At 32.9% G+C, this 25012-nt stretch overlaps 1 protein-coding gene across 4 annotated transcripts in view; it reads left to right on the forward strand.

The window, feature by feature from the left end:
- The window catches only part of Rbfox1 (RNA-binding Fox protein 1), a 34693-nt gene extending 16714 nt beyond the window's left edge, over nt 1-17979 (forward strand). For 2 of the 4 annotated variants that reach the window (XM_069047599.1, XM_069047598.1), the window contains exons 2-8: nt 4355-4795; nt 5012-5065; nt 9217-9309; nt 11770-11824; nt 11881-12128; nt 15596-15802; nt 15855-17979. In XM_069047599.1, the coding sequence (XP_068903700.1) occupies nt 4358-4795; nt 5012-5065; nt 9217-9309; nt 11770-11824; nt 11881-12128; nt 15596-15802; nt 15855-15899 (1140 nt within the window). In that variant the 5' untranslated portion in view covers nt 4355-4357 and the 3' untranslated portion in view covers nt 15900-17979. The remainder of the gene's footprint in view (nt 1-4354; nt 4796-5011; nt 5066-9216; nt 9310-11769; nt 11825-11880; nt 12129-15595; nt 15803-15854) is intronic. The other 2 variants (XM_069047600.1, XM_069047601.1) reach the window with 2 other exon arrangements.
- Nucleotides 17980-25012: the final 7033 nt, after the last annotated feature.

Genomic DNA, 25012 nt, shown 5'->3' on the forward strand with positions numbered 1-25012 from the left:
TTGTGTCAACAAAGAAGCGAAATTGCTCCCTTGGAACGAGAATCTTTGGCCTTGGTCTGTATTCAGAAGACGGCGTTGCGTGCATGAGCTCGTTACTTATTTGAGGAAATTTGATTGGTGTTTAATTTTATTCTATTTACGTAGTGTAAGTTAAATGAAAAGAACATAGCCGATTATTGTAGGTTTTTGAATAACAGTTAAGACCGGGCGAGCCCCATTTTCAAGAATGGCCATTTTATAGCAAAAAAAAACTCAAAACTTGAGAAGAGGTACTAAAACGAGTTCTATTAATTATGACGAATTAAATGCCTATTTTTGGTGGTATACAGAAAATGGAAACTATGAGACCTTACGGGTATAAAAAGAATCTTGGAAGTTAGAAGTGAGGTCCATTTGTGAACTTGATACATGGAGTATCTAGTTCTTCTAGCTGTAGTTAAAGCAGTAGATCCTTCTTTGAAACTACTGGAGTAGTAAATCCTGAAGGTATTTATGAAGAATCAGCAGTACGAATCATAGGAAAAGCCCCTGTTTCACGTATACACTTGCTACTCGCCGGAGAAAAAGTTAACCTAAATAGAATTAGAAAAAAATATAATGACCACAGCCTGAACAGCTACAAAAATTCGAATTCTTGTTTTTTGTTTGGTCTTGTCTTTTGATTAGACGATAATTTCATTTTAGATAGAAAGGTCTTTGAATGTCTGCCATATCCGCCGGATGTACACCATGAAAATATTAAATACTTGGCACGTAGGTGCGACGCCATGTTGAACGAAGTAATTTTAATTTATGTATTTAATTTTAGCGAGATAAAGTCATTGTTTTGTAGGCACAAGAAGAATAAATGAGTCTAGTTAGTTGTCACTGTTGTCAGTAACAAATAACATAAATAAATTTCATATTGCATAGTTACGCTGATTGGTAATGTCTAATTATAATTCCCTGTGAATAACATGGCCACTGTGTGAATTGTAATGTTGTGGAAACGTTTTATAAATTTAATTCTATTAGTTCATCTGTATTTCCTTTTTAACTTTGAAAGCACCATGTGTCTAAATTAAAATTTATTTCAAGTAACTAAAATAATTGTCGATAAAATGTCAGCAGCACCGCATCCTCATGGGGTTAATAATGCGATGACATCACTCAACGGCTGTTACTGTCTGAACTCTTCATTAACTTTTCCCATAGTGACATCTGTGGAAAACATGGCCGACTTACTTAACAAATGAAAATAGGGTAAATTATTTTGCATTATACCAATCGAAGATAAATTGATAATGCAGTAATAGGATACGTAATCTAATTACACGTTTATAAATTTTCCGAAATTTCAAATATACCTACAATATTCACTTTGACATACGATAATTTAGATGGTTAGGTAAGTCTTACAATTAGTTTTTTTTAGTTCGTTAAATGTGGTGTCAAATATTCGGTAAATCTTTCAACGTAAAAAAATCGTGTCTCTTATCTTCCCATCTACGAACATTATTTTAATTAAGGCGAATTAGTCTCACGTAGGGTTTGTATACTCTGTTGATAAATAAAATTTTGAATATCGTTTTGATTTAATTAATATATTATCTACAATTTAATTGCATATTTTAATATCCGATTTGTTTGTAGAGTTGTTCTTTATAAGAATGATTTATATGTAGTAGTAATCTGGATTGAATGATTGTTAACATTCAATATTCAGTGTGCTCAACACAAAAAAAAAAAGAAGTGACACAGATTTTCTCGTTGCGATGAGATAACACCATTTATGGATATATCATGTCGCAACTTTCTTAACGCTTTTAAGAGTTAATACATATAACTTCGCAGGAATTTTTTTTTACGTAAAAACGTTAATGTATTTGTAGTGTTTTCTGTATCGACCACTAATTAATTTTTGTGTTTTTATTATTAATTATAGTAATATAGCAACTGGATTCTTGTGAGTTCGATATTTGGTGACTCCTTGTATATCAGTTTTTGTTTTATTTTTCTTATTAGTGAAAAAATAGCCAAATATGCAAACAAACTTTCGGAATTCTGAGCAATGCATAGTATAAACAAAATATGTATGTATGTACTATCGGTGGACATAAAAAACTGGGACAAACATGACAATTGTATAAAGTCAAAAATCACAAATATACATCTGGTAAATTTGGCTTTTTACAAATAAGGTTATAAAAATTATAAGATATTAATAACATCAAGGTAAAGTTCAGTTCTTTGATGTTGTCTACATTTACAAAGATTTTATACAGAACACAATTGATCTAGCATCTTTTAGGTTCAGGCAGTTAATTTTAAAAACTGACAATTTTTATTTTGAGTGACAATTCAAAAGGCTGATACACAATGCGCAAATTTTGGATGTCCCAGCTTTTAATGTTCACCGATAGTACATATTATTAATAACAAATATGACAAATATAAAAATTAAAAAATAAATTTGGAGTGAGATTATTATTATTTTACTATTAGACAGTTGTTGGTGTAATTATAATTCATATTAATTTGATTTTAAAATTAATGGTGTCTGAAGTTAACGATTTCGACATATAATTAATTTATTGTACAGCGTGAAAAAAATATTTTGTAGAAAACGATTTACTTGGTAACACATGAATAAAAAAGCATGTAGAATAAATAAAAAGAAAAATATAAACGATTTTTTTATACGGGGTGATCAAGGTGGACTGTTTGAGTTGGCAATACAATTATGTATTAAGAACATCATTTTTTATGTGGCTATTTGCAACACTTCAATGTCTTGTCTGTTTATTTGACAGAGATCAGATGTAACATCAGCAGCGACAACATGGTAGGTTTGAGAGTAAAAATTAACGGTAGAAAGAAATTAAATTTAAAATTTGTCAACAACTGGATGTTACTCCAGTTGTACCATTTAAAAATAAAATTCAGTATTACCAACTCAAAGATAACCCCGTATATTTAAGAGCGATGCATTTGGTGGTATTAATTACCACCATTCATTGCTAGCAGTTGTCAATTCTAACGGAATAAGAATCGTAGAAATTTTAATTTTTCTTATGGTTTTATTACGTGCTAGGAAGTAATTTTATGTTTATGAATTATTTATCTAAAAATTTAAGTTGGCACTACTTTGATATAACGGACTAATTGAAAATCGAAATAAAGTCTACGTCATTACTATCCGTTCAGTGGATAAAAAGGTAAGGTTGGCAGAGTTACCTTCTAGCGCTTTCTGCTTTATGCAGTTGGCAGCTTTCATCTGCAGGCGCATTCAACCAGTTTTACTATATTTGAGGGTACGGCAATTACATTTACACGCTTTAATTAGGTGTTACGTTTTATTTAAAAAAAAATCATATTTACACGATCTCATTTGACGTTTTTGGTATTTGACACTTCGACATATTTTCCCGAAAAACACAACTTGCATCACATAATTTTGTAAATTATATCTTAGGAAGTAGACAGGTAGAAATGACTTTTCAAAAATTGATGACAAAATCCCCATAGATATTTTTATGAGCTACAAATTGGTTAATAATTTAATACAGAGAAATAATTTAATTAAAAAATGGACCCTTTTTCAAAAATCGTTGTTGTTAGGCAATACGGACTCATTTCAGTATTGTATGGAGCCTTTCTTAAAAAATACAACATATTTTCCGAAGCGTTATTTTAGCATACAGCTGAGAAAAACTTTCAACAATTCACAAATTTTAGTTTTAAATCAATTATCACCGTCTGGAACTTATTTACGAAGCAGCGGCTTAATGGGCGATTAATTTTAATTAATTACATTTCATATTAAGTTTTCAGTTATTTAAACCAGCTTAAACATTTCGAATTACCTTTTTGGAATATTCACTTAATTCAAATTCGAAAAAGACGAAAGACTTTTTTTCGGAAATATCTCAATATTAGGTAGGTACTAATTTGTAATTTATTTCAGATGTGGCTGTTACCATGATACTTTGATGTAAAGAAGTAAAAATTTACGAACTGCTCAAATTTGCGTGTATAAAGCATAAAATCAATTTAACAATTGATTATATAAACGAGGAACGTATTTAATCATATATTATTTTTAAGATTCATTGTTGATTAAAGCTTGTTAGAGAATCTTAAATTATCTCTTAGGAAATTGGCCAGCAGCCAGAAACACACCTAACGTCGGCAATGTTTGTCCGTAGATTATCTGCGAGCGAATTTGATATAAGATTATAAATCATTTATTTATGTAATAATTCGATAAAGACGCAGACGAAGGCCTCTCGATGTCAGTTTTTCCGCATTATTACTTTCTGAAACGATATTTTCGTGTTATTGATCAGTATAACAAAAATACCATTTATTTCAGCACATGGTCCAGACGGGTATGTCAGCGCCGTTCGGAGCGGCGACGCCGACAGGTTTCCCCGCACAAAACGGCGATGTGAAACCTGCGGACGAAAAGGCTCAAGTCCCACTTCTGCCTCCTCCGACGGGCACAACAGCCACGGGAACAGGACCGCCATTTAGTCCGCCGCCTCCTCAGTCGACCACCACCGGCGAACAACCAACAGTCAGCATAGTTAATAGCCCAGCGATGACACAAAACCAACAGCCGTACAAATGCGAACAACAACCCCAAGAAACAGAGACGAATGGTACTGTAGCGCCTCCGACGTCAGAGGCATCCGAAACCAACACATCGGGAACGCCTGCAGCTATAGATCCCTCTAAAAATCAGCCGAAGAGGCTTCACGTTTCGAACATTCCTTTTCGATTTAGAGACCCGGATCTTCGGGCCATGTTCGGGGTAAGTTTGTCCGGACATTGGGAGTCAAGCCGATACTAATTGGATAATTATAAAAATTGTATAACAAATGTGGATTCAGTTCTGTATTTGGATTTGGGAAAAAATATTTTTGCGTTAAAAACTACTAATCACATCAAAATTGTTGCGTTAATTTGTTTTAAAAACTGCATGCTTCCTTCTTAAAAAAATTGAAAATGTGATCATTATATTTTTCAGCAATTTGGCCCGATACTTGACGTAGAAATAATTTTCAACGAAAGAGGATCAAAGGTATGTGAAAGTGTACAACTTCTATTATAAATACAATACTATCTTGAGCCAGCTATGTTGCTATTAAACTTTTTCTAGGTTATTGCAGATGTTTCTCTAATTAAGAATACTCCAAAATAATTCTTTTGGAATATTTTTATAAATGAGGAGACTTTTAATTTTGTTTTTATTTCTAATGTCTGGTTCTCTTACATCACACATTTTCAACGTTTTGACAAGTCAGTGCCACTATACATATTTTACAATTTTTAGTTTCCAACTTAATTAACCTGCTTATGTTTACATCACACGTTGTATTTGTAATTATCTGTTTTGCTGCAATAACTCTCTGAATTCTGTAAATGTATTATTTGTCTTGGATTCTATTCTGAAACTAATCTAGCATTGTAACTATTGTTTACAAGTTTGTTGTTTTGCTATTTATTTACATTCATTGTTCATGTTTTTTTTCAGGAAATTGGTAGCTAACAATTTATGTAAGATTGTTAAATGAGTTTATTGGGGATTTTAGTCACTTTTAAAGCCTGTAGACTGTGCATTATTCACTTTTAACTAGATATCATGTAATACTGCCATTTTATTTCTTCTGCCATTTTTGTGTTCAGTTTTTTTTTACTATCATCTTTGTTAACATTGTACATATTTAATAGACTTTATTTTGCAATTTTGCTTTACAGAGTTAATTTTTTTTAACACTGTTTAATTTCTTTTATATTCTTTCTTAAAGTATTGAGCATGATTAAAAGTTTTTATATATGGTTTAAGAATGGCAAAACATACCAAGAAATGTTTGCATTTAATTATACGTGCGCATAATATACGCTGCTATCAAAACTAAATATATTACGGTTTATACATCATTACATCATCCGATGCTAAAAAAAGAGTTGCTTTAGATTTTTAGTTGTGTATTAAATTTTATTGTGGCCCCGAATTGTGGATCACGGCTTACAGTGTCAGTAACATAAAGATTTTTTTTTTGTGAAAGCACGAAAAATTTTTCGTTTTTATAGTGAAAATTTGCAATCAGGAAAATACAAGTAAATCGGCGTTACTCTTTACTGAACCGTTTCTGTAGCACTGGAACCACAAGAATGGTAATTTTATTTATCGCATTAAAATTTAATTACTGTGGACAATAACATTAGTCGGTAATGTATTTTTTATTTTAATTGGATGAAATTGTAGATGAATGAGTTGAAACTGTAGAAACACAATTACAATCTTATCCGTTCTTTGTTACATTACATTTTAGAGAGGGACGTCTGGACAAAATCTTTGTATCGAAATAATATGCCTTGATTGATGTAATAAACGACATTCATTCAAAGAGATATTTTTTTTGTTTCATTTTTTATGCCATATTGAAAGGTTCCTACATCTATTTAGAAGGTTTTTTTAATAACAAGTAAAGATCGTTTAATTTTTTGGTATTTAAGTTTTTTTAGTTTATGGCTTGGTAAAACATTTAGATCTAGTTAATTGATATCAAGGCAAGTCCACTGTAATAAATTGATTGCTACTTTATAATCGTGCACTCTATTAATTGATGGAATTGACAAGTCAAGTTATCCAAATGATAAAATTTACCACTTTATTGAGTTGCAATACAAAAAACAACGTTTGCTGAATGTAACAGAAAACTTCAAAATTTTGTGCACGAAGTTATTAAGTTATGCATTCATTACACTTGTATTTTCCAGTTCCTAATTTATATTGCTGTGATGAGGGTTGCTGCATCAAAAGTACATGCATGTATCGTGCTAAATTATTAATACGTAATAATTTTATGGCAATTGAAATTTCATTGTTGCTTTTTGTGTTTATTTAAAAAACAACGCATAAAAAATTCTATGAACGTTGAAGTTGGACAAATAGCAATGCAGTATTTTTTAGAAATATTTTTTAATATGCATCTCGAACTTCATCATATTTTTATGTGAATTATTTATCTATATATTTTTTAATGACTGTATTTGAGTTGTAGTAATACTATTTATTTTGTTAAAAAAGCTTATTAATTTAAAGATCAGTAGTGACCGCATATTCCGCTCATAATACATCGGTTATGTTCTGTGCATGTTTTACTTGAAATGATTTTTATAACGGTTTTTTTTTTTGTTGTCTTTTTTTTAGTTCAAGTGTAAAGTTTTTGATACAACTGTTGTGTGGGATTTAACTTTTCAGCTTTAAAGCATGAAATGGTAGTTTTTCAGGTTGCTTTTAAAATTCAATGTGTTACATTTGCTTTTCTTCAACTTTTGCAATTAATAAAATAAAAATATCTGCACAACAGAACCGAGTTATGAAAATAATTATGAACAATTTATTAAAATAAGCATTTTTGATTGTTACTTTTATTTTATTTAAAACCAAACACAAACTCTACGCCTAGCACAAAATCTGTACGCTACTAATAAATTTTTGAAAAGTGGAAGTTAGCAATGCTTGAAAATACGAACACCGTATCCTGCTACTCACCATTTTACTGGTTTTTTGAACAGATACTGGGTAGTTTAGTTTAAATGATACCTACTTAAAACGTTTGAATAGATCATTCACAGCGCTACCAATCGATTTAGTTACCATTTTTGTTAGCGCTATTCCTATTTATCTGCAAATTGGAAATATTTAAATTTTGTTGCTTTGAATAAAGATGCAGCAGTAGCAGAATTGGAACATGCATGATTGTTTTTGATAGTACAGAGTACAATGTATTTTAGTAAATTTTCAATTTGTGATTAAGTGTCTTGTTTTTAGCACAATTAAGTACAGACTGATGTATGGGCATATTTGCACTTGTCTATGGGCTTTTTCAGTGATTAACACCCTGGTAAATAACAACACCTTAGATTTGATAGCAGCAAAGCTGAGTAGGCTCTTTCACACAATATATTTTACATCGCAGTGTAATTATTATATGATGCATGTTATTTACTATAAATACATACGTATTATCTTATATACAAATATCGTTCAAGTGCAATTTGATGACTTTTACTAAACATATATGACATATGATGGCGTAGTGAGATTTGATTTTTTTCATATAATGATTGTGCTGTAGCAGCTATTTGAGTTCGTCTTTGATTTGACATGATCTGTCCGATCTTCATATCCATTTACTTAAAATCTAACTTCAGGGCGATCACTGCAGGTTTAATGTCATCTCAAGAAGTGAAATTGATTTTAATTCGTATCCTGCAGCCTATCACCTGAAGAATTACAGAGTGCCCCAGTGCAGGCTCGATTCTGTTAGTTCCTTCTGCCTTGTCAGTTTCCCGTACTGTTTGTATTCTGTTCTGTGTTGGTTTCAAACGGTGGCTTTGAGTTGTGTGTTCTAGCTACTTAGGCTTTGAACCTTCGTACCTTGCTCACTGAGAAATGAACCGATAGAGGGTTTAATGGAGTTACATCAGTCATAACAAGTAGTTGATCATAACAACAAATTCATTTACGTGTGTGTGCCTAACAATCGCCCTAGATCCCTCAAATTAATATCATGCAAGATAGACAAAATAATAATTTCAAAATTAGGTGTAACATTTTAACTTGAATACGCTTAGGTGAAGAGGAATAAGGAGAAGACATGTAGTACATACGTAAAAAGTGATAAGTGGAATTGTGGCGGAGTTGGATGTGACGAATTGAATTGCGTTTTCCTTTTTGATGGAATATACCGAAGGAAATTGCCGTCGTAATCTCGAATTGAATTACTTTTCCATCCCCGTAGAGGAAATTACCTTCGGCATCTTTCTCAGTGGTGGAGGTGGGCGAAGGAAGCGGTCGGCGGAACACACAGTTCAGGGTGATCGTCGCGCGAGAGAAGTGCCGTCCACTCGCCCTCACCTGGTGAGGGCGCCGGTGGTGACGGTTCGAGTAGATGGATATGAGCAGAGAGGCGGCGAGTGGTAGTGTACATAGCTAGGCGCACTGGCGCACTCCCGTCACGTTGATGATGCGTGGAGAGAATGCCGCCGCCGACTTGAGGCTTAACAGTGTAAAGTAGTCTAACCCGAGAGCCAAGACTAGTGAGCGAGTGTGGAATGAGGCTTCTAGACAGAGGCATGTCTAATGTCTAACGTCATCATGTCATTGCACGAGTTTGAAGAGCTGTTTATAATGCATGTCTTGTCTGTCTCTGCATGCAGGGGTTCGGTTTTGTAACATTCGCAAATAGTGCTGATGCGGAGCGCGCACGAGACCGACTACACGGCACCGTGGTTGAGGGAAGAAAAATAGAGGTGTGCATGATATAGCTCTACGTGTAGCACTGGCCTGTCCCGTCCCTCCCCGGTAAAACAAGGTCAAAACCCCCGTGTGGCTGGCTTGCTGGCTTTAGTGACTAACCGGTAGCACCTCCCCGCTTCACACGTGTTGTTTTGACGTTCTTTTGCCGCACACACTCTCAGTTATCAGTATCAGTTCTGTAAGTCACTCTCAGCTGTCGGTTCTCCAATGTGTGTACGTTGTCTCTAGACCGTGTCGGCCATTTAATTGGCTTGCGAACTTGCGATGATGACGCGACAGTTGTAGTTCCGATCCCCCTCCCTCCCGTTCACGGGCCGCCGAGGAGGTAAGTGGATAAGGCCAGCGGAGCGACGCCACGGCCCTCACGCCGGGGTGGTGGCCCTGGTGTCGCTCCAGCCACCAGTACCACACGTACCTTAGTCATAAGCAACTAGCCTGTAAGTTTAGATTAAGTTAAGATAAGCTTTTACCCAACGACAACTCATCATGTGGAAAAAATGATAACTTGTACGGCAATTTTTCTTTTAGCTTTTTCCCCATTTTTCAAAGTAGGAGGTAACTTCAGCCTGGTAGATAAAAGAGAAGTGCTAAACATAAATCTTACGTGCACAGGGACCAAAAACGCTAAACGATCTAATAAATACAGTGCAGTAACTTACCCTTTTTCTATTTTCCGTTCGTAATAGAGTGTTACGTTACCAAAAACAGTATCGTAACAGCTGAAAGCGGTTCTATAATAGCGATAGTACAATTTCATGTTGGTACTGCCAGAATCCTCTAAAGTGCGCGAATATCCCAAAATCGACAAGTTTTTCCATTGTTTTTTGCCAACCCTCATAAAATTCCCCAGAATTTTGATTTAAAAACCTCTCAAAAGGTGCAAAATAGAAAAAATCGTATGAAAAACTCGTTTCATAGGGCGTTTATTCCATTCATCTAGTTTGAAATCAAAACGTCTTTAAGATTTAGCGAACAAAAAGCAAATTGCAATAAGTTATTAGTTTAGATTACAGATTCAGGTTTAGGTACAAAAAAAAAAAATAATAAAAAACGAACATTCATGAAAAAACATCTATAACTTTTTGACTTTTTGAAGGCTCCGTTTCTACCACAACAGAAAATTTTCGCTCTTACCCACAGGCGGGTATATACTTTGATGGCTAATTTATTCCAAATTTTAAATCGATTTGTAATGCTTTTTCGTAAAAATGTTATAGAGAAAAGTTTTATAAATTGACGAGTTCTTTCACTGGTTAAAATTAACACACGTATTTCAGATACACCCTGTATAATTATTAGATTTGTCGATTAAAGTGTAAATATATTACTTACCCAAATAAAACTATTATCGAAAGCATAACAAAATAAAATTGTTCATACCAGATATCTAAATATCAAAATGTTGCCCTATAACCATTACTGCACTACTATTTAAAATTTTCGGATCATAAAGTTGCAGCACTTACCGATGTTTTTAATTAGATAGATTTTTTAAATACACGGTAATTGATAAAATTAGAGAATTTATTTCAGGATGGGTAATGCTTAAGAATCTCGCGATTAGCGGTTCTTTGTAAACTTGCTGCAAATTAAGCTGTGAAATGCCATTAAGCATGACTTGTTTAATTTGTTGTGATCAACTAAGTTTCTTCAAGCCGACGAGTAAAATTGCTGTATAATGTAATTTTTCGGTAATGAGTTGTTGTTGGGTGTTCCTTAATTAAGAAACTATAAAAATACCTATAAAAATTATATTCAGATTCAAGTTCGTGTCAGATTTATGATGTAAAATTTCTAATATTTATTTGATATTCAATGTTTTGGCAACGAATCAAATATTAAAAATAAAGTTAGTTTATTTTCGTTTCTCCATATTTCATATGAAATTATTAAAGTGATTTTTTGTAAAAATTTCATATTACTTTATAAAATAATTTTCCATTAAATAATTTAAATATAAAATATGTAGTATACATAAATTAATCATAATTTGTTTTATTAGTTTATTTTATTATTTTAATTTATAACATTAATGGCTATTACCATATTTTTACGATTATTTTGTCATTTCTGTCCGCCTTCAAAAGCGATATTGAAATATTATTTTGAATTTTGATCTTAGGCATTATACATACACCATCTATAACAAATTGTGACATTAGGAATCGATATATTAGTTTGTGATTTCATTTTATATACACCCCTTATGTTTTGGAAAAGTAGCCCAAAAGTAATATGGAATTTTCTTTACAATAAATAAGAAATTAAGATTGTTAACATTTAGGCACCAGTAAGGACTGTAAAGTGTTGAAACACTTGAACACATCCTTACTGTATCTAATGTAATCACTTGTTCGTGTAATTATATGATTAAATATTTCAAAAGAACGAGTGGTTATATTAGATTTGATTAAACTCATTTATTTACACGTTTTTTCTTTTATCCTTGCTAGGTTAATAATGCAACTGCAAGAGTACAAACTAAAAAACCGCCAACGCTTCCAACAGGTAATTTTCCCTCCATTGTAAATATAATTCAATATCTACGCTAATGTTTGTTGTAGTTCCGGTGATACAATGGTCAGATGCAACATTGAGGGCAGGAGTAGCGGCCATACAACGTGGAAGAGCGAGAGCAGCATATCCGGCCGCTGCTGCAGCAGCTGCTGCTGCCTTCGCGAGGCACCCAACTCCTCTAGCTGGAGCTTTACACGGTTATACTCCAGTTCTAAATACATTACCAGTTGATGGCAGCGTCTATTACGATCCATTTCTGGCTGCACATGCAGCGGATCCTAATTATAGATTACAGGTAAGAAAGAAAAACTAACAGACAATAAATAAATTACGGTAATATATAAACTAAGTCATTTATTCCAATTTGTTCGAAAGTGGCTTTAATTTAAAAGTTAAAAACAAGTTTTTAGGAATATAGAGACAAAGCAAAAAAATCATGGGTAGTTTTTTAATGTGCGAGTGTAAAGTCTGGGATAACATAATTCCATAAATTCGAAATTGTCTATTATGGTCTGACTATAATGCCTCTTTCGGACGATCAACTTGTGTGCAACACCACTTACGTCAACTATCCTCTCATCCCTTGATCTCAGCAAGGTTTTTCTCCATAGAAAATGAAAAAGGAGTGTCTTTTAACTGGCTTTAAGCTCCCACGGTTGCTAGTAAATAAGTAGTTCATGTGAAAAGAAACACTTTCTACAGAACTACTGTTGACAACCGTTGCGAGAGTGGTGCAAAGTTTCAAGGGACCTGTTTTTGACATTCCAGAGTTGCTTACCTCGCCTGATGACCGTGTGAAAGGTCCCGTAAGATCCTAACTACATATTGCAGTGTTGCAAAAAGTTGATCCTGTGAAAAGGGTCTTAACTTCGTAGACAACCTCTTAAACCTGGGGTAGCTCAACCCTTTTTTTTTAGTAGGTAGAGCTTTTCTGATCATGTCATTTTTCGATAGTGTTATATAATTTATTATAAGTAGGTATCGGGTGTTCATTTAAATTTCCGGTCAAAGTTGGCGTTGAAGAGTCGATTGCGAACGCACCACTCATGTAAAAACGTAAGATTTAAACAGCTGATCCGTGATCAGTAATCGGTATTGTGTTCACAATTGACTCTTCAACGCCAACTTTGACCGGAAATTTAAATGAACACTCGATACTGAACGTAGGGACTAAGTATGGACTATGTTCAAAGTTAAAAATATGTCCCGGTATATCAGTCGCAACGTAAATATGCATATTCTATTTTTGCTTTCTTGAACATCTTCGGATGTATAAAACTTGATATCAATTTATGATTTATGGAAAAGAACTGCATGAAAATTTAAAAATATGAAAGAAACTTCATGTGCAAAGATAATTTTAGTTTATGCTTTTATTTGTAATCTGTCCGAATCAGTTTTTGATTAACTTTTAAAGTAGCCACTCATCGACATATGGAATAACAATTTACTTTGTACTCAAGTAAAATTACTATTAATGATTTTAAGACCATTTGAAAGAGATACGGATGTACTTGCATTTTATAATGAAAATGTCTTGCAATTTTTTAAAGGAGGATTAATTTACGCAAGATGTTTTCAATTTTTTTTCTTGCTTTTTTTAAAGGAGTGTTAATTTACTCAAGATATTTTCAGTTTCATATAATATAATAGTATAACAACCATTTTATTACATATTTAAAATTCACTATAATTATGTGTCTTACTGTTTCAACGATTCATTGATATTAACTTTTTATAGATTTCGTGTTTCACAAGTAACTATTGCATGCACATTTTTTCTTTATTGAAAAACCATATTTTAACAATTTACACTAAGTTATAAATATGACGATAAGTTGACTTTCGGTCTCGACACAAGTGGTTTATTACTATTGTAATAGAATTTTATTTTCACTTGTCATTCATTTCACTAAACTAAGGATGTAGATGGGTCTTCAGCTCAACATTGTAACTTCATGAAATCCTTGTTTTTGAAAATTACAAATTTTTCGATTAAATTTACGGTAAAACAAGTATGGTTTCAGACAACCCGCTGTAAATAAAGAAACTGCGCAAATATATACGTCGTTGCAAAATGATATGTATTAAAAACACGTTGATATTGATTGAAATTGATATTTTATCTACTACAAATACATAATGACATAGTTTTACACTAATGTGGTAAATTATGTCATTATGGAATTCAAATGAATAACATAAAGACGAAGTTCGACATTGTGTACTAATAGGTAGTAAAAACCATACCATTATACGCCAATAGTTATTTTTATTTTTTTAAGTTTCTGGAAACAATTTTACCGAGCTCGAGCCAGTTAGTTAACTCTACGATAAATGTAATGTGATTGGTTACTTTCTAGCGTGTCTATAGCAACGCTTGATTTAACCGCCCAGTTAGTTATTTCGCCATTCCAGAAACCGGGCATAAGAAACGTTTTTTCATAATTTAAATTTTTCCGGCTTTTTCCGTTTCCGCGTGATGATGACATCGCCATTTTTTTTAATGGCAAAACCTCCAGGTTTTTTTTTTTTTGATTATTAAATTCTGATTTACGCCCATGTCGTACATGCGTGTAATCGATTTTTAAAAGTAAAAATGGTGGCAGTGAAATTTCAATTTCAGACCGATTTTTCCACAAAAAATGAATTATTTAACAAGAAAATGATACTCGCATGGCTTAATTTCGATATTTCAATATCGAGCTGATACAAATAAAAAAATTTGATTATTATCTATTTTATGAAAAACTTGTCGAACTTTTTCTGATGATTTTTTGTCAAAGTGACCACAACAAAACAGTGGTACAGGATCATTATAAATGATTGTCCCATCGCAGTTGGCGTTGAAAACCCACATAAATTTGGGATCTGCCGCTAGCTTCGCAACGTTAGACAAACTAGTAGACAAATTTACACTACCGCCAGCAGCGCTACCTATCGGCGATGCTAGTCTCACTCATGTTATAAGGCTTGCGGCACATTCAACTACGTCACCAACGCCTACTGCGATAAGACAATCATTTATAATGACAATATAGTTGTCATGAACGAAGGGAACAGTTCTTATATGAATGAGTCATCGTAATTCGCAAATTCAAAGTCATATTATGTGATTACAGATTATGTTTGTATTACTATTAATATTTTATAACATGCTAGAATACTTTTAATTTGGGATTTTTTTGTTATTTTGGAAATATGTATTAAATTGATCAAATGTGGGATCTATATCTTACTTTAATCGTTGACGAAACGTGTTGATTTCTGCAAAAAGCGAATCATTTAAAGAATGTTTTGTTATCTATGATTTATACTATTATAATGAAAGTTAATAAATAAGGTTACTTTTCTACACATATTTATGTGTTATAAGTTTCCATTTTTATTATTAGTCACATTTAGAGTTTTATCTTCTCATAATTCATTTTTTCGCATGCTCAAGTGCATACATCCCGAATGCTGTCTTGCTCAAGTGAGACCGATTACTATAAGCAACCTCTGTTGTCTTAAGATTGTTGAAGAATTGATTTTTTAATATTAAAGTGAATGTAATTAACAATCTAATTTCACCTTTAGGGGTGTTAATAAATCGTAATTAATTTTTAAATGTACGTTCACGATTATCTCATTTTGGTTCAAAATCTGGAAGTGATAAATTCTAGATTTTGAATCAAAATTATGTTGTACATAGCACAGCCTTGATGTGTCTGCATCTAGCGGCTTTAGATGTGCATGGCTGTGCATGGCTCTTTGTTCTAGGCTGCTGCGGCCGCAACACCTCTATTAAAAACACCTCTATCAACTGCCCAACAGGCGAGTTACGCCGCTGCGGCCACCTATACGGCAGTTGCGGCACGTTACGGCGCTGCTCAACCCGTCGCTGGCTATGCCGCAGTCGCTGGTTATGGCCGGGATTATGCCGATCCTTATCTTGGACACGGGATAGGGCCCATGGCCGGATACGGGGTATGTAATCAAAAGTTAACAAGCCGAAGACTTAATTATGCATCTGTTCCAGGCTGCTGTTTATCGTAGTGGTTATAATCGGTTTACGCCCTACTGAACATATCTGCAGCTCCGTTAGGCCTACGAAAAATACTCAACTATTGTTATTTGTCTTGTGTACGTAGCACAAAACAGCACAAATAAGAAAGAGCCAAAGAGCTGTAACTCACTAACGTAAGCCCTTGTGATAGCCCACCTAACCCAGCTCTCTAACTTAGTTAAGTATTAGTTATGTAAGCCCGTTTCCATTCACTTATACGGCAATCTTTTTATCCCCATTACAAAACTGACTTAAACTGGACCATTCGTCACTCGGTTTGTTGCAGTAATATGCCTGCAGGTGAGGTATAGTTTGTAGGCTGCTGCAGGATGTCTAGTGTTACGTACCCTTAATTTTTAAAAGTAGTAGATACGTTATTAATGACCACATACGTGACATAAAAGTAAAATACCATGACCAGGATAAATAGCGATTATTTAAATATTTATAAAGTAAATTAGGTACCCTACTCTGTCGCAAAAATTTAAATAAAAACAAGGCTTGTGTTAGGAATCATTGTTTTTGTGATGACTTTTATTACACAAAAAAGCAATAAGTTTACATTTATAGTTTCTTCGGTGTTTTACGGATCTTTAACGAGTGGAACTTGATCTGAACATTGAACGTCAAAGTAATTTTTAATTGCGTGGTTTGACTGTCGACAAGAGGCGCGTCTAGTGTAAATTTTGTTGTAATTATCTTGTGATTAAAATACTAGAATTTTCATAGGAAAAGTGAATTCCGTACTTTTAAATACACCTCGTTTGTAAAATAAATCGCTCCTTATTTTAAGAATTATATAACACCTTTTTTAAATCGTTCAAGTCGTGTGATCACAGCTGATCTCATTTCCTTTTTTTGAAAATTGTATTTTGCCTTGTTGAAACTAGTAGTATTTATTTAAGATTATTTTACTTTGTTCAGTTTATTATTACCTACGTTTAAAAAACATAAGTAAAAACAGCTGTTTTAATTTAGAGCGATTTACTTTATGTGCAGTTCGTGTAGGTCGTAATTACTCCGGTTCACATAATACATTGTACCTTTGAGAAGTAAACAGACATAAACTACTACAATAGATCAGGATAATTTAAAACAATTATAAGTCACAATAAATAGCACTTCCAAAACATAATTTTAATAGCTTATAAATAGTTTATTACAAAAACGAAAAAAAAACAAGCATCTAAACGTTCCTATTCGTAAAAGTAGGTTGCAACAATAGTAAAATGATTATAATATGCCTGATTTTAGTTACGATCAAATATAAGTAGTAGTTTGGACTTCCAGTATGGTATCTGCGAAATTATATTGCATTTGGCGTTGTTAAGCAACTTAATTTTTCTTTTTATAGCTTCTAAATAAGATAACAATAGTGGAAGTCTCTGTTAAACTATTGGAGACTCAATGCAATGGACACTTTGTGCCCTGTAGTTTATAAGATTTAAATTGTAAAATTGACTGGTAGGAATTATATGACACAACCGTAGAGTATGTTTTGTAACTTAAGAATCTGTAATTTATGATAAGTTATATTGGTTGACTTTTTTTTTTTAGTATAAGTGCAATGGAAACTAATTTCCCTCGTGTTTAGTGTATTTTGTATTTAGTTATATTATATTTTGATACTCTGTTCTTTTTTAAGCAGATATTGTAGGTCTGCATGACATATCGACGATAATCTCTCTATATTATAGCTCTCTAGATTGTACAGTTTTTTCAAAGATCTGTTTTTAACGTAATTATTTGTGTAATCCCTGGGGTGTATTTTTTCATTTGTTGTACATTTTCCTTCAAATAATTTTTATTTTACCGATGATGTTGATTTTTTTTTAAACGTTTTACAGTTTAAAAATTCGGATTTTTGTGTTTTAACGCACAAAATAATTTTAAACAATGTGAAAATACATCCTTCATATTAAGGCCAATAAGCTCTAGTCTCTGTAAATATTTCATACGTACAAACTCATCCTTTTTTCGGTTTTGTAACCCCAAGAATTTTCCGTTTTTTATCAGTATCATCCCATTTTTATTATAATAACCCCCATTATATTGATACCTTTTTATGAATAAAATGTAAAAGAGGTACAAGCACAAATTAACATGTTTTTATTTACTGGGAAAGTACTTGTTAGTTTAGAAATAAGACGAAAGACAATTGAAACAGTTAAAAAAAAACTTAATACGATTCAAATGCTCGAATGAAAACAGTGAAAACCGTAAGTATTACAACAGCTGGCGTTCTTTCTTCAAAAAAACTGTAAAGTTGTTATCGCGCAAAAACATTTTCACTCACCCTTTCGTTTCGATTGATGATTATTCCTTGAGCGAAGTGTCAAAATAGGGGTAAAAAAAGGGTCAATTAAATTTATTACGTGAACTTCCACAATACAACTAATGTATCCACATTTTGTCCAGATGAAGTCTATTTGAAGGTTGTTTTAGCGTTGCATGAGTTTTCAACTATGTATTCACATAAAGTAAACAGTAAATGTAAGAAATAATAGCGATAAACTTCGGTTATACATATTAAAGGGTTACTTTTAACAAATTAACTATTCATATTTTAACATTTTTTCAAAGTAGATTCGACGATTTAAAGAAACTATAAAAACAATAAGAACAAATTACATCATTATTTAAACGAAATTAAAAAGACACTACAAAAAGAAATTAAAGTTTATGCTTTTTTGCTTTAACCTGTCTTTCAATCGTCGCCTTCTCTCACCGACAACTTTCTATCTAACCAAATCCGGGCCGTGAGACATTTCCTTTTTATTCGATCCGACACTGTCGCTAGAACGACAAGGAAACACCTTCGAGACTCCATCGTTGTGACAGCTACCAATTCGGAAAATTCAGGCGTGTCAATTATTCCTCGTTTATTACAATACATATTTTATACATATAAAGATATGTAAAACCTTGTAGGTACCTTGCTGCTAGCGGAAAATTGATATTGGCAAGGGTTATTTGATAATAATCAATGAGGCTGACCGTTTAAGGTAAGGATGTGTTCACAAAAGAAACAGAAGAAAGCAAAGGAGATTTTCAAGGTCACATGATACAAGGTGGATATTTTGTATCGTCTTTGGTCTTTGTACCGTCTTTTACGGCAAACACTGGACACGAATTTTCCAGCAGAGATAAGAATCGATCGAAGATGATGAATTGGTACCAAAAAGTTCATCGAGACTAATGATTAAAGTCTACGAAATTTTCTTTATTAGAATTATTCACCACGTAGGTAATCACTATCAAGAGGTAACGTATGTGTGAATAGAGTTCTGAATCGAAGCTGCAATCAGTGCAGTGAAAGTTGAAAACTCAAAAAGTTGAAAGGAGACCAATGGCCACGATATTTTGAGACATCGAGGTAATATTGTTGGCTGACTGTAGTCATAAATTTGCAAAGCCAGTCCTAGACTGTGAAACAATTTTTTTTTTCCTTAACATTGACACAGAACATAATAAAACACAACAAAGTCAAAATGTGGAGGCGAGACGCCGGTAATTATTGTGATTAGCACTGCACTATTACTTGATAGTAATATCCGTAATAGTGTATGTACTCCGGCAAAATTGCCGTGCCGCCGGGTGGTGGAGGGATAATAACAATGGAGTTGCTTAAAATTGATCGAAGCATTCTGTTATTGCAGGACAACACGTCTTGAGCAACAACGACATTTACCAACATAATTGCATATGTTGTCAATTAGTTCCATAAACACAACGAAAAGTATTTGTAATCGCATGATTACAAAAAATAGACGAAATATCACCCTAAAAGTCTGCCATCCAAGAAAAATCAAGACAGTTATTGCTAGATTCCCCGAAACCAAATCATTAGGTAATTCGTTGTAAGCAGCAGATCGGACAGTTTTTTCAGGTCTAGCAAAAGCCGATTTATTCCGGTCTAATAAAAGTCGTCGAAAAGAAAAAAAATAATCCGAATAAATTTACGAAGAAGAAAGATTGATATTTTTAAACATCACAAATATAGGTCTTTTTTAGCAGTACAGGAACGTCAGCAAACATGTTTATTACTTCAACTCATACTAATTATTTAACACATTTAATGTCAACTGTACTTGCAAATTTGTTTGTAAAATAAATAATTACAGCTACCTGCAAATCAGGTATATTAGAAATTTTCCCCGTGAAGGCTACCATATTTCTCTCCAAAGCAGGATGGAGTATTTGCTTGAATACTGAAGTAAATTTTATGAAAATACTTATCATTTTCTAATCGTGAGTTTGCTAAAATCGTATCGTTATGGTATTTGTTGGACTATACAGCAAAAGAAACAAAAAATAAACGTTAAGAAATACAGATCTGCAATACCAGCAGAAGTTTAGTGTTAAAATTTTTAGTGTGGTTACTTGACTGGTTTGGCTGCCGAATGAACTACCAGCCTCAGCACATAAAACTTCATTTGTACTCCTTATAACATAATATACTATTATTTAACAATGGAAAATATTTAATATTCCTATTACAAGTTCTTAGCAAATGTATATGCATCCCCCACACCAATGCGAAACTTTCGCTGAGAATCCGCGGCGGAATCCGGGAGATACTTCACACCGTAGCGAAATAAATCGCACAAAATTTCGTCAGATTTTCAGTGCTTTACGAATAATATCATCAACATCGCAACTTCTTCATCGCTGGATGAAGAAGAAGCACTTTCATTGTTTGCACATTTTCGGTTAATTCTTTTCCTATTTCAGTCTAAATTGTCATTTTTGTCCTTTTTCCTAATATTTTTGTAATATTCATGTGATTGTATAATACGTATAGGATAATAACCAAAGAAAAACGCGTCTGATCGTGAATCAATCCGCTGCAAATAAAAGCATTAAAAACGCTGTTAAAATGCGGAAAAATTCGTGCCAGCCTGAACGTGCAGATTTATCATGATGCGATTTTTTTAGCGGCGCGAATATTGGCGACCGACGCGAATGTCCGCGTTGGTTGGGGGATCCTTTAAATGCGTTTTTCTGCGTCTATTTCTCTATTTAAATATGCATTGTTAAGAAAGAAGTTATATTTTTAATGGCTAGTTATGAAAAAAGATATCTTTTTTATTACGTCTGCGTAAAAAAAAATTATAGGTTACAAAGGAAAGTTTGTATTCAATTTTTTTAATTTCAAAGTCAAACATTTCACAAACTTTCCTTTGTAACGTATCACTTTTTTGCAGAGACGTACTAAAAAGTTGCCCTCTTTCATTATCCATCATTTAAATATAGTCTAATTTAAAATTTTTAAATAGGTTGGGATAGCCATCCCTAGTCGAAGAGTGTTGAGTGTTGTGGCAACTATACCCAGTTATGTTTCCCTATGGAATAACTCACATCATAATTTATACCGTTAAATATACCAGAAATAAATGCATCCGAATTTTTCGCGCGGACACCCAGTATATATTTTCTTCACGGTTTTTGTTCAATGTTTACGTCATCCTCTGGACAATTCTGGTAGACAAGCGTAGGTACTAAATAGGGCCCATTCGCTTCTTATTCTTGCACTCTTGCAGTATTTATTTTTTGGTTTTATAATCATAATCTTAGTCGAAATTTTGTTTTAAGATTTTAAATTACATTAACGCAAGATGTTTTTTTGCAATTTGTAGTGATAAGGCATAATTTTAATTTTATCTGTCTAGACTAGAGTAACAAATTATATTACGAACTGAATTATACTTTTTTTAGGACAGTTAACAAATTATTTCTACATTCTACATTAATAAGTCTAGTATTAAAGAAAGCATTTTTCCTGAATTTGCGAATATTATTTTTATCAATGTAATGGTTTCTAAAGTCTCCATCTGTATAAAATGAAATATGTTTGTATTGTGGAGGTACGTAATTCCGCAGAATTATATACAGCTCCATCTGACTGTGGTTGTCCGTCTGTAGCGAGAGTAACGTTTATTTTTAACTAAATCAGCAGTTCCTTAGGTTAATAATAAATCGGAAGATTCTATTTGAATCCATAGGGCCTACGAAAATGCTACGCAACACCATCAGAGCACATGTGCGTCGTCGTTCCAACTCTATTTGTGAATTGCTATGAAAAAATGGATTTATTTATAATAAAGATTTTCTATTTATATCTCAACCTTGGTGTTTTACATTCCGTACCATGTTGCCACGTGTGTGAGAGAACCCGATAAAAACAGTGTAACTGTTGCATGTGGCAAGTTACACGTGACACATTGTCGTTCGTTCACAGTTTTCTTGTTTGTCCCAATAGATTTCTGCAAAAGCGCCGTCCCCATTTACATGTTCAATTTAAGAATATTGTCCAACAAAATTATTTCTTAAGTTTATCTTTAAACGTCGAAATTGGGGCGACGTTTTGCGACTGCGTACTGAGAGTTTGCCAACTCTTATTTAATCAGAAGTCAGCGGCGGAACGCGATTAAATTACCCAACTAAGCAAATTATAAATTTTATCACGATAAATTTGGCAATTTTTTGTAGATAAAACAAATCTTCTGAGATTTATGGACGTTAATCAAACACAAACCTGTTTTTGTTCATAAAACTACTATACCGGGTGAGTCAAGTTTGACCGCCCGAGCTAAAACACCCACTTTTAATCCGTTTAAAATAATCTAAAAATTCAGGAATGTAGAACAGTCTGTAAAAATTTCAAATTTTATAATGAAACAGGTATAAATATTTCAGTTTTCATGATTTTTTTGTTGGTTTGCTGAATATTATAAATGTTACGTGGTATCCAGAAACCAATCTGTGTTTCTGCGGTTAATTTTCAAATGTTAAGTGTAATCAAAGGCAAGAAGTAATTCGATTTTGCACCCTCTAGCGCTAGCTTCTACGGCAGTGTATGGACCTCTAGTATCTTAAATTACATTTTTCTCCTCCATTAGGTGAGATGGACAAAAATGGTAAATGTAATAAGTAATCATTGTTAAGTAATTAAACAGTTATTTTCAACCTTATAGTCCACTGAAAAAATGCATGGTGGCAAATTTAAGGTTATTTTTAGAATATGATTAGAAAAAACTGTTTGTTAAATTGATGGTTATAAAAGTTTGATAAGCACTATCAAATTGACTGGGAATTACAAATTAATAATTATATCGTAGAATTTTTTTATTTGCTAGTTGCGTTCAATTTTTTGATAATAATTGTAAAATCTAGAAAAACTTAACAAAAAAATTACAACGTAGCACATTTAAAATAATACACTTGTTTAAGCGTTTTTCCACTTGAGTAGAGTCAAAATGTAGAATTTAATTAGAATTTAAGTTATCAACATCATAATACATATACTATTATTGTTTTCAACTGTCACAAATTCTCATTTTTCTCCTTTGTAAACTGCCTCCTTACTGCTCTAAAGAAAAAAAATAGCAGATAACCAACCGTTGCCCTAGACATTTCTTGAAAAATTTGTCAAAACTGTCAAAAACAAATGCGAAATCATTTTTAATAGATTTGGAAGCTTTGGGGACGTCGTTTCAAACAATAAAATTTTGTATGCAACTCGTTTTTGTGCAAATTGGGCTTTTCTAATTTCTCGCTACGCTCGTATTTCAATCTGGCCTCTCGGGCAATTAGAAAAGACCAATTTACACAGAACCTCGTTGCATAAATAACTATTAATATAGTAAACATTTTATGCTTTAGTATTTTAAGAAAAGGTATACCTAAAATACATATAAGCCGAAAAAAATACACAAATCCGTGTTTGTCAGCGTTTTGATAATAATTACTAACAAACAAGAAGAACATGAAAAATAACGTTAATGAAAATTGATATACAGGGTGTATCTGAAATACGTGTGTTAATTTTAACCAGTGGAAGAACTCGCTAATTTGTGAAACTTTTCTCTAAAACATTTTTACGAAAAAGTATTCCAAATTGATTTAAAATTTGGAATAAATTAGCCATCAAAGTGTAAAGTACCACCAGAAATATAGTGCGAATATGGCTTAATTGTTTGATTAGCTTTTCCCAGTTTTTACGACACTCAACCGCAACAGACTATAAAATGGTTTACCTCCTAGATTCTTTACAAAAAACTTCATCTCCAGTAACCATTCTCAACATCTGATCGGCATTACTTTTATTGGGGTTTGCGTAGGGCTGTTATAAAGTACTCAAGGAGTCAAAGCCATATTCGCGCTATGTCTGGTCATACTTTTCTTCATTTGATTTCACGTATACAAATTTATTTTAAAAAGCACTTATACGAGACATTTTTAATTTGCATATTTCTCAATATTTGTTTTTTATTTAAGGTGTTTTACAATTCTGCGTTGCCGGGGTCAAAATTCCAAGTAAACTTTTCGCTGATTGATGCGATATCAATAATTATTTTTAGTGTCTAGCGACCTGTTCAATTTTTTAGTAATACCTGATGACGAACTTCTGGAATTGGTGAAATTTAAAACTTTTTAACTCGGTTATGTGAGCTACAGGAAAATTTATTTTAGTCATCTTGGAGTCTCTTTTGCTGTCGGCATATGCCTGTTTTCTATGGGGAGGCAGTTCTGAAATTGTCAGTATTAAAGTTTGTACGTATAAAATGGAATCCAGAATTTTTAAAGTAAATGAATCTGTCAAATAAAACAAATATAAATTTTCACGCCATCCAATTATGTGTTTAATATTATTCATTTACGCTCACGATTTCAAAACTGTACACAAAGTAGGAAACCATCTCTTATAAAACAGTAGGTATTCGCTATTTTTGGTACTACGTTTTTTTTTTATATGCCTTCATTCATTACAGGGGAAATTGAAACTGAAATTGTGATGTCTTTATTATCTTTATTACTTTCGTTACTATATTCTTTACCAGAAGCGTGTATTAAAAAATAATAATCCTTGTTGTCCTGTAGTCCTGTCCTGTCATGTGCTGTAAAAGTACCTCGAAACTTTAGAGCAGAGGAGCGTTATTTTAGCGAAATTGAAGTAATGGATGAGACGACTCTGGAAATGAAGCAAGGTCGGCAAGAGCTCGTAGCAGTCATAGGAGGAGAGTTGATTTCAAGGGAGATTTTCAGTGTATTGAAAAAGGAAGGTGTTAATCTCCGGTAGACCCCGAAGGTACCTCGTGCCGTGGCACTTCAGTGATCCGTCGTTTGAG

Source organism: Tenebrio molitor, chromosome 5, assembly GCF_963966145.1.
Source record: "Tenebrio molitor chromosome 5, icTenMoli1.1, whole genome shotgun sequence".
NCBI classification, from domain to species: domain Eukaryota; kingdom Metazoa; phylum Arthropoda; class Insecta; order Coleoptera; family Tenebrionidae; genus Tenebrio; species Tenebrio molitor.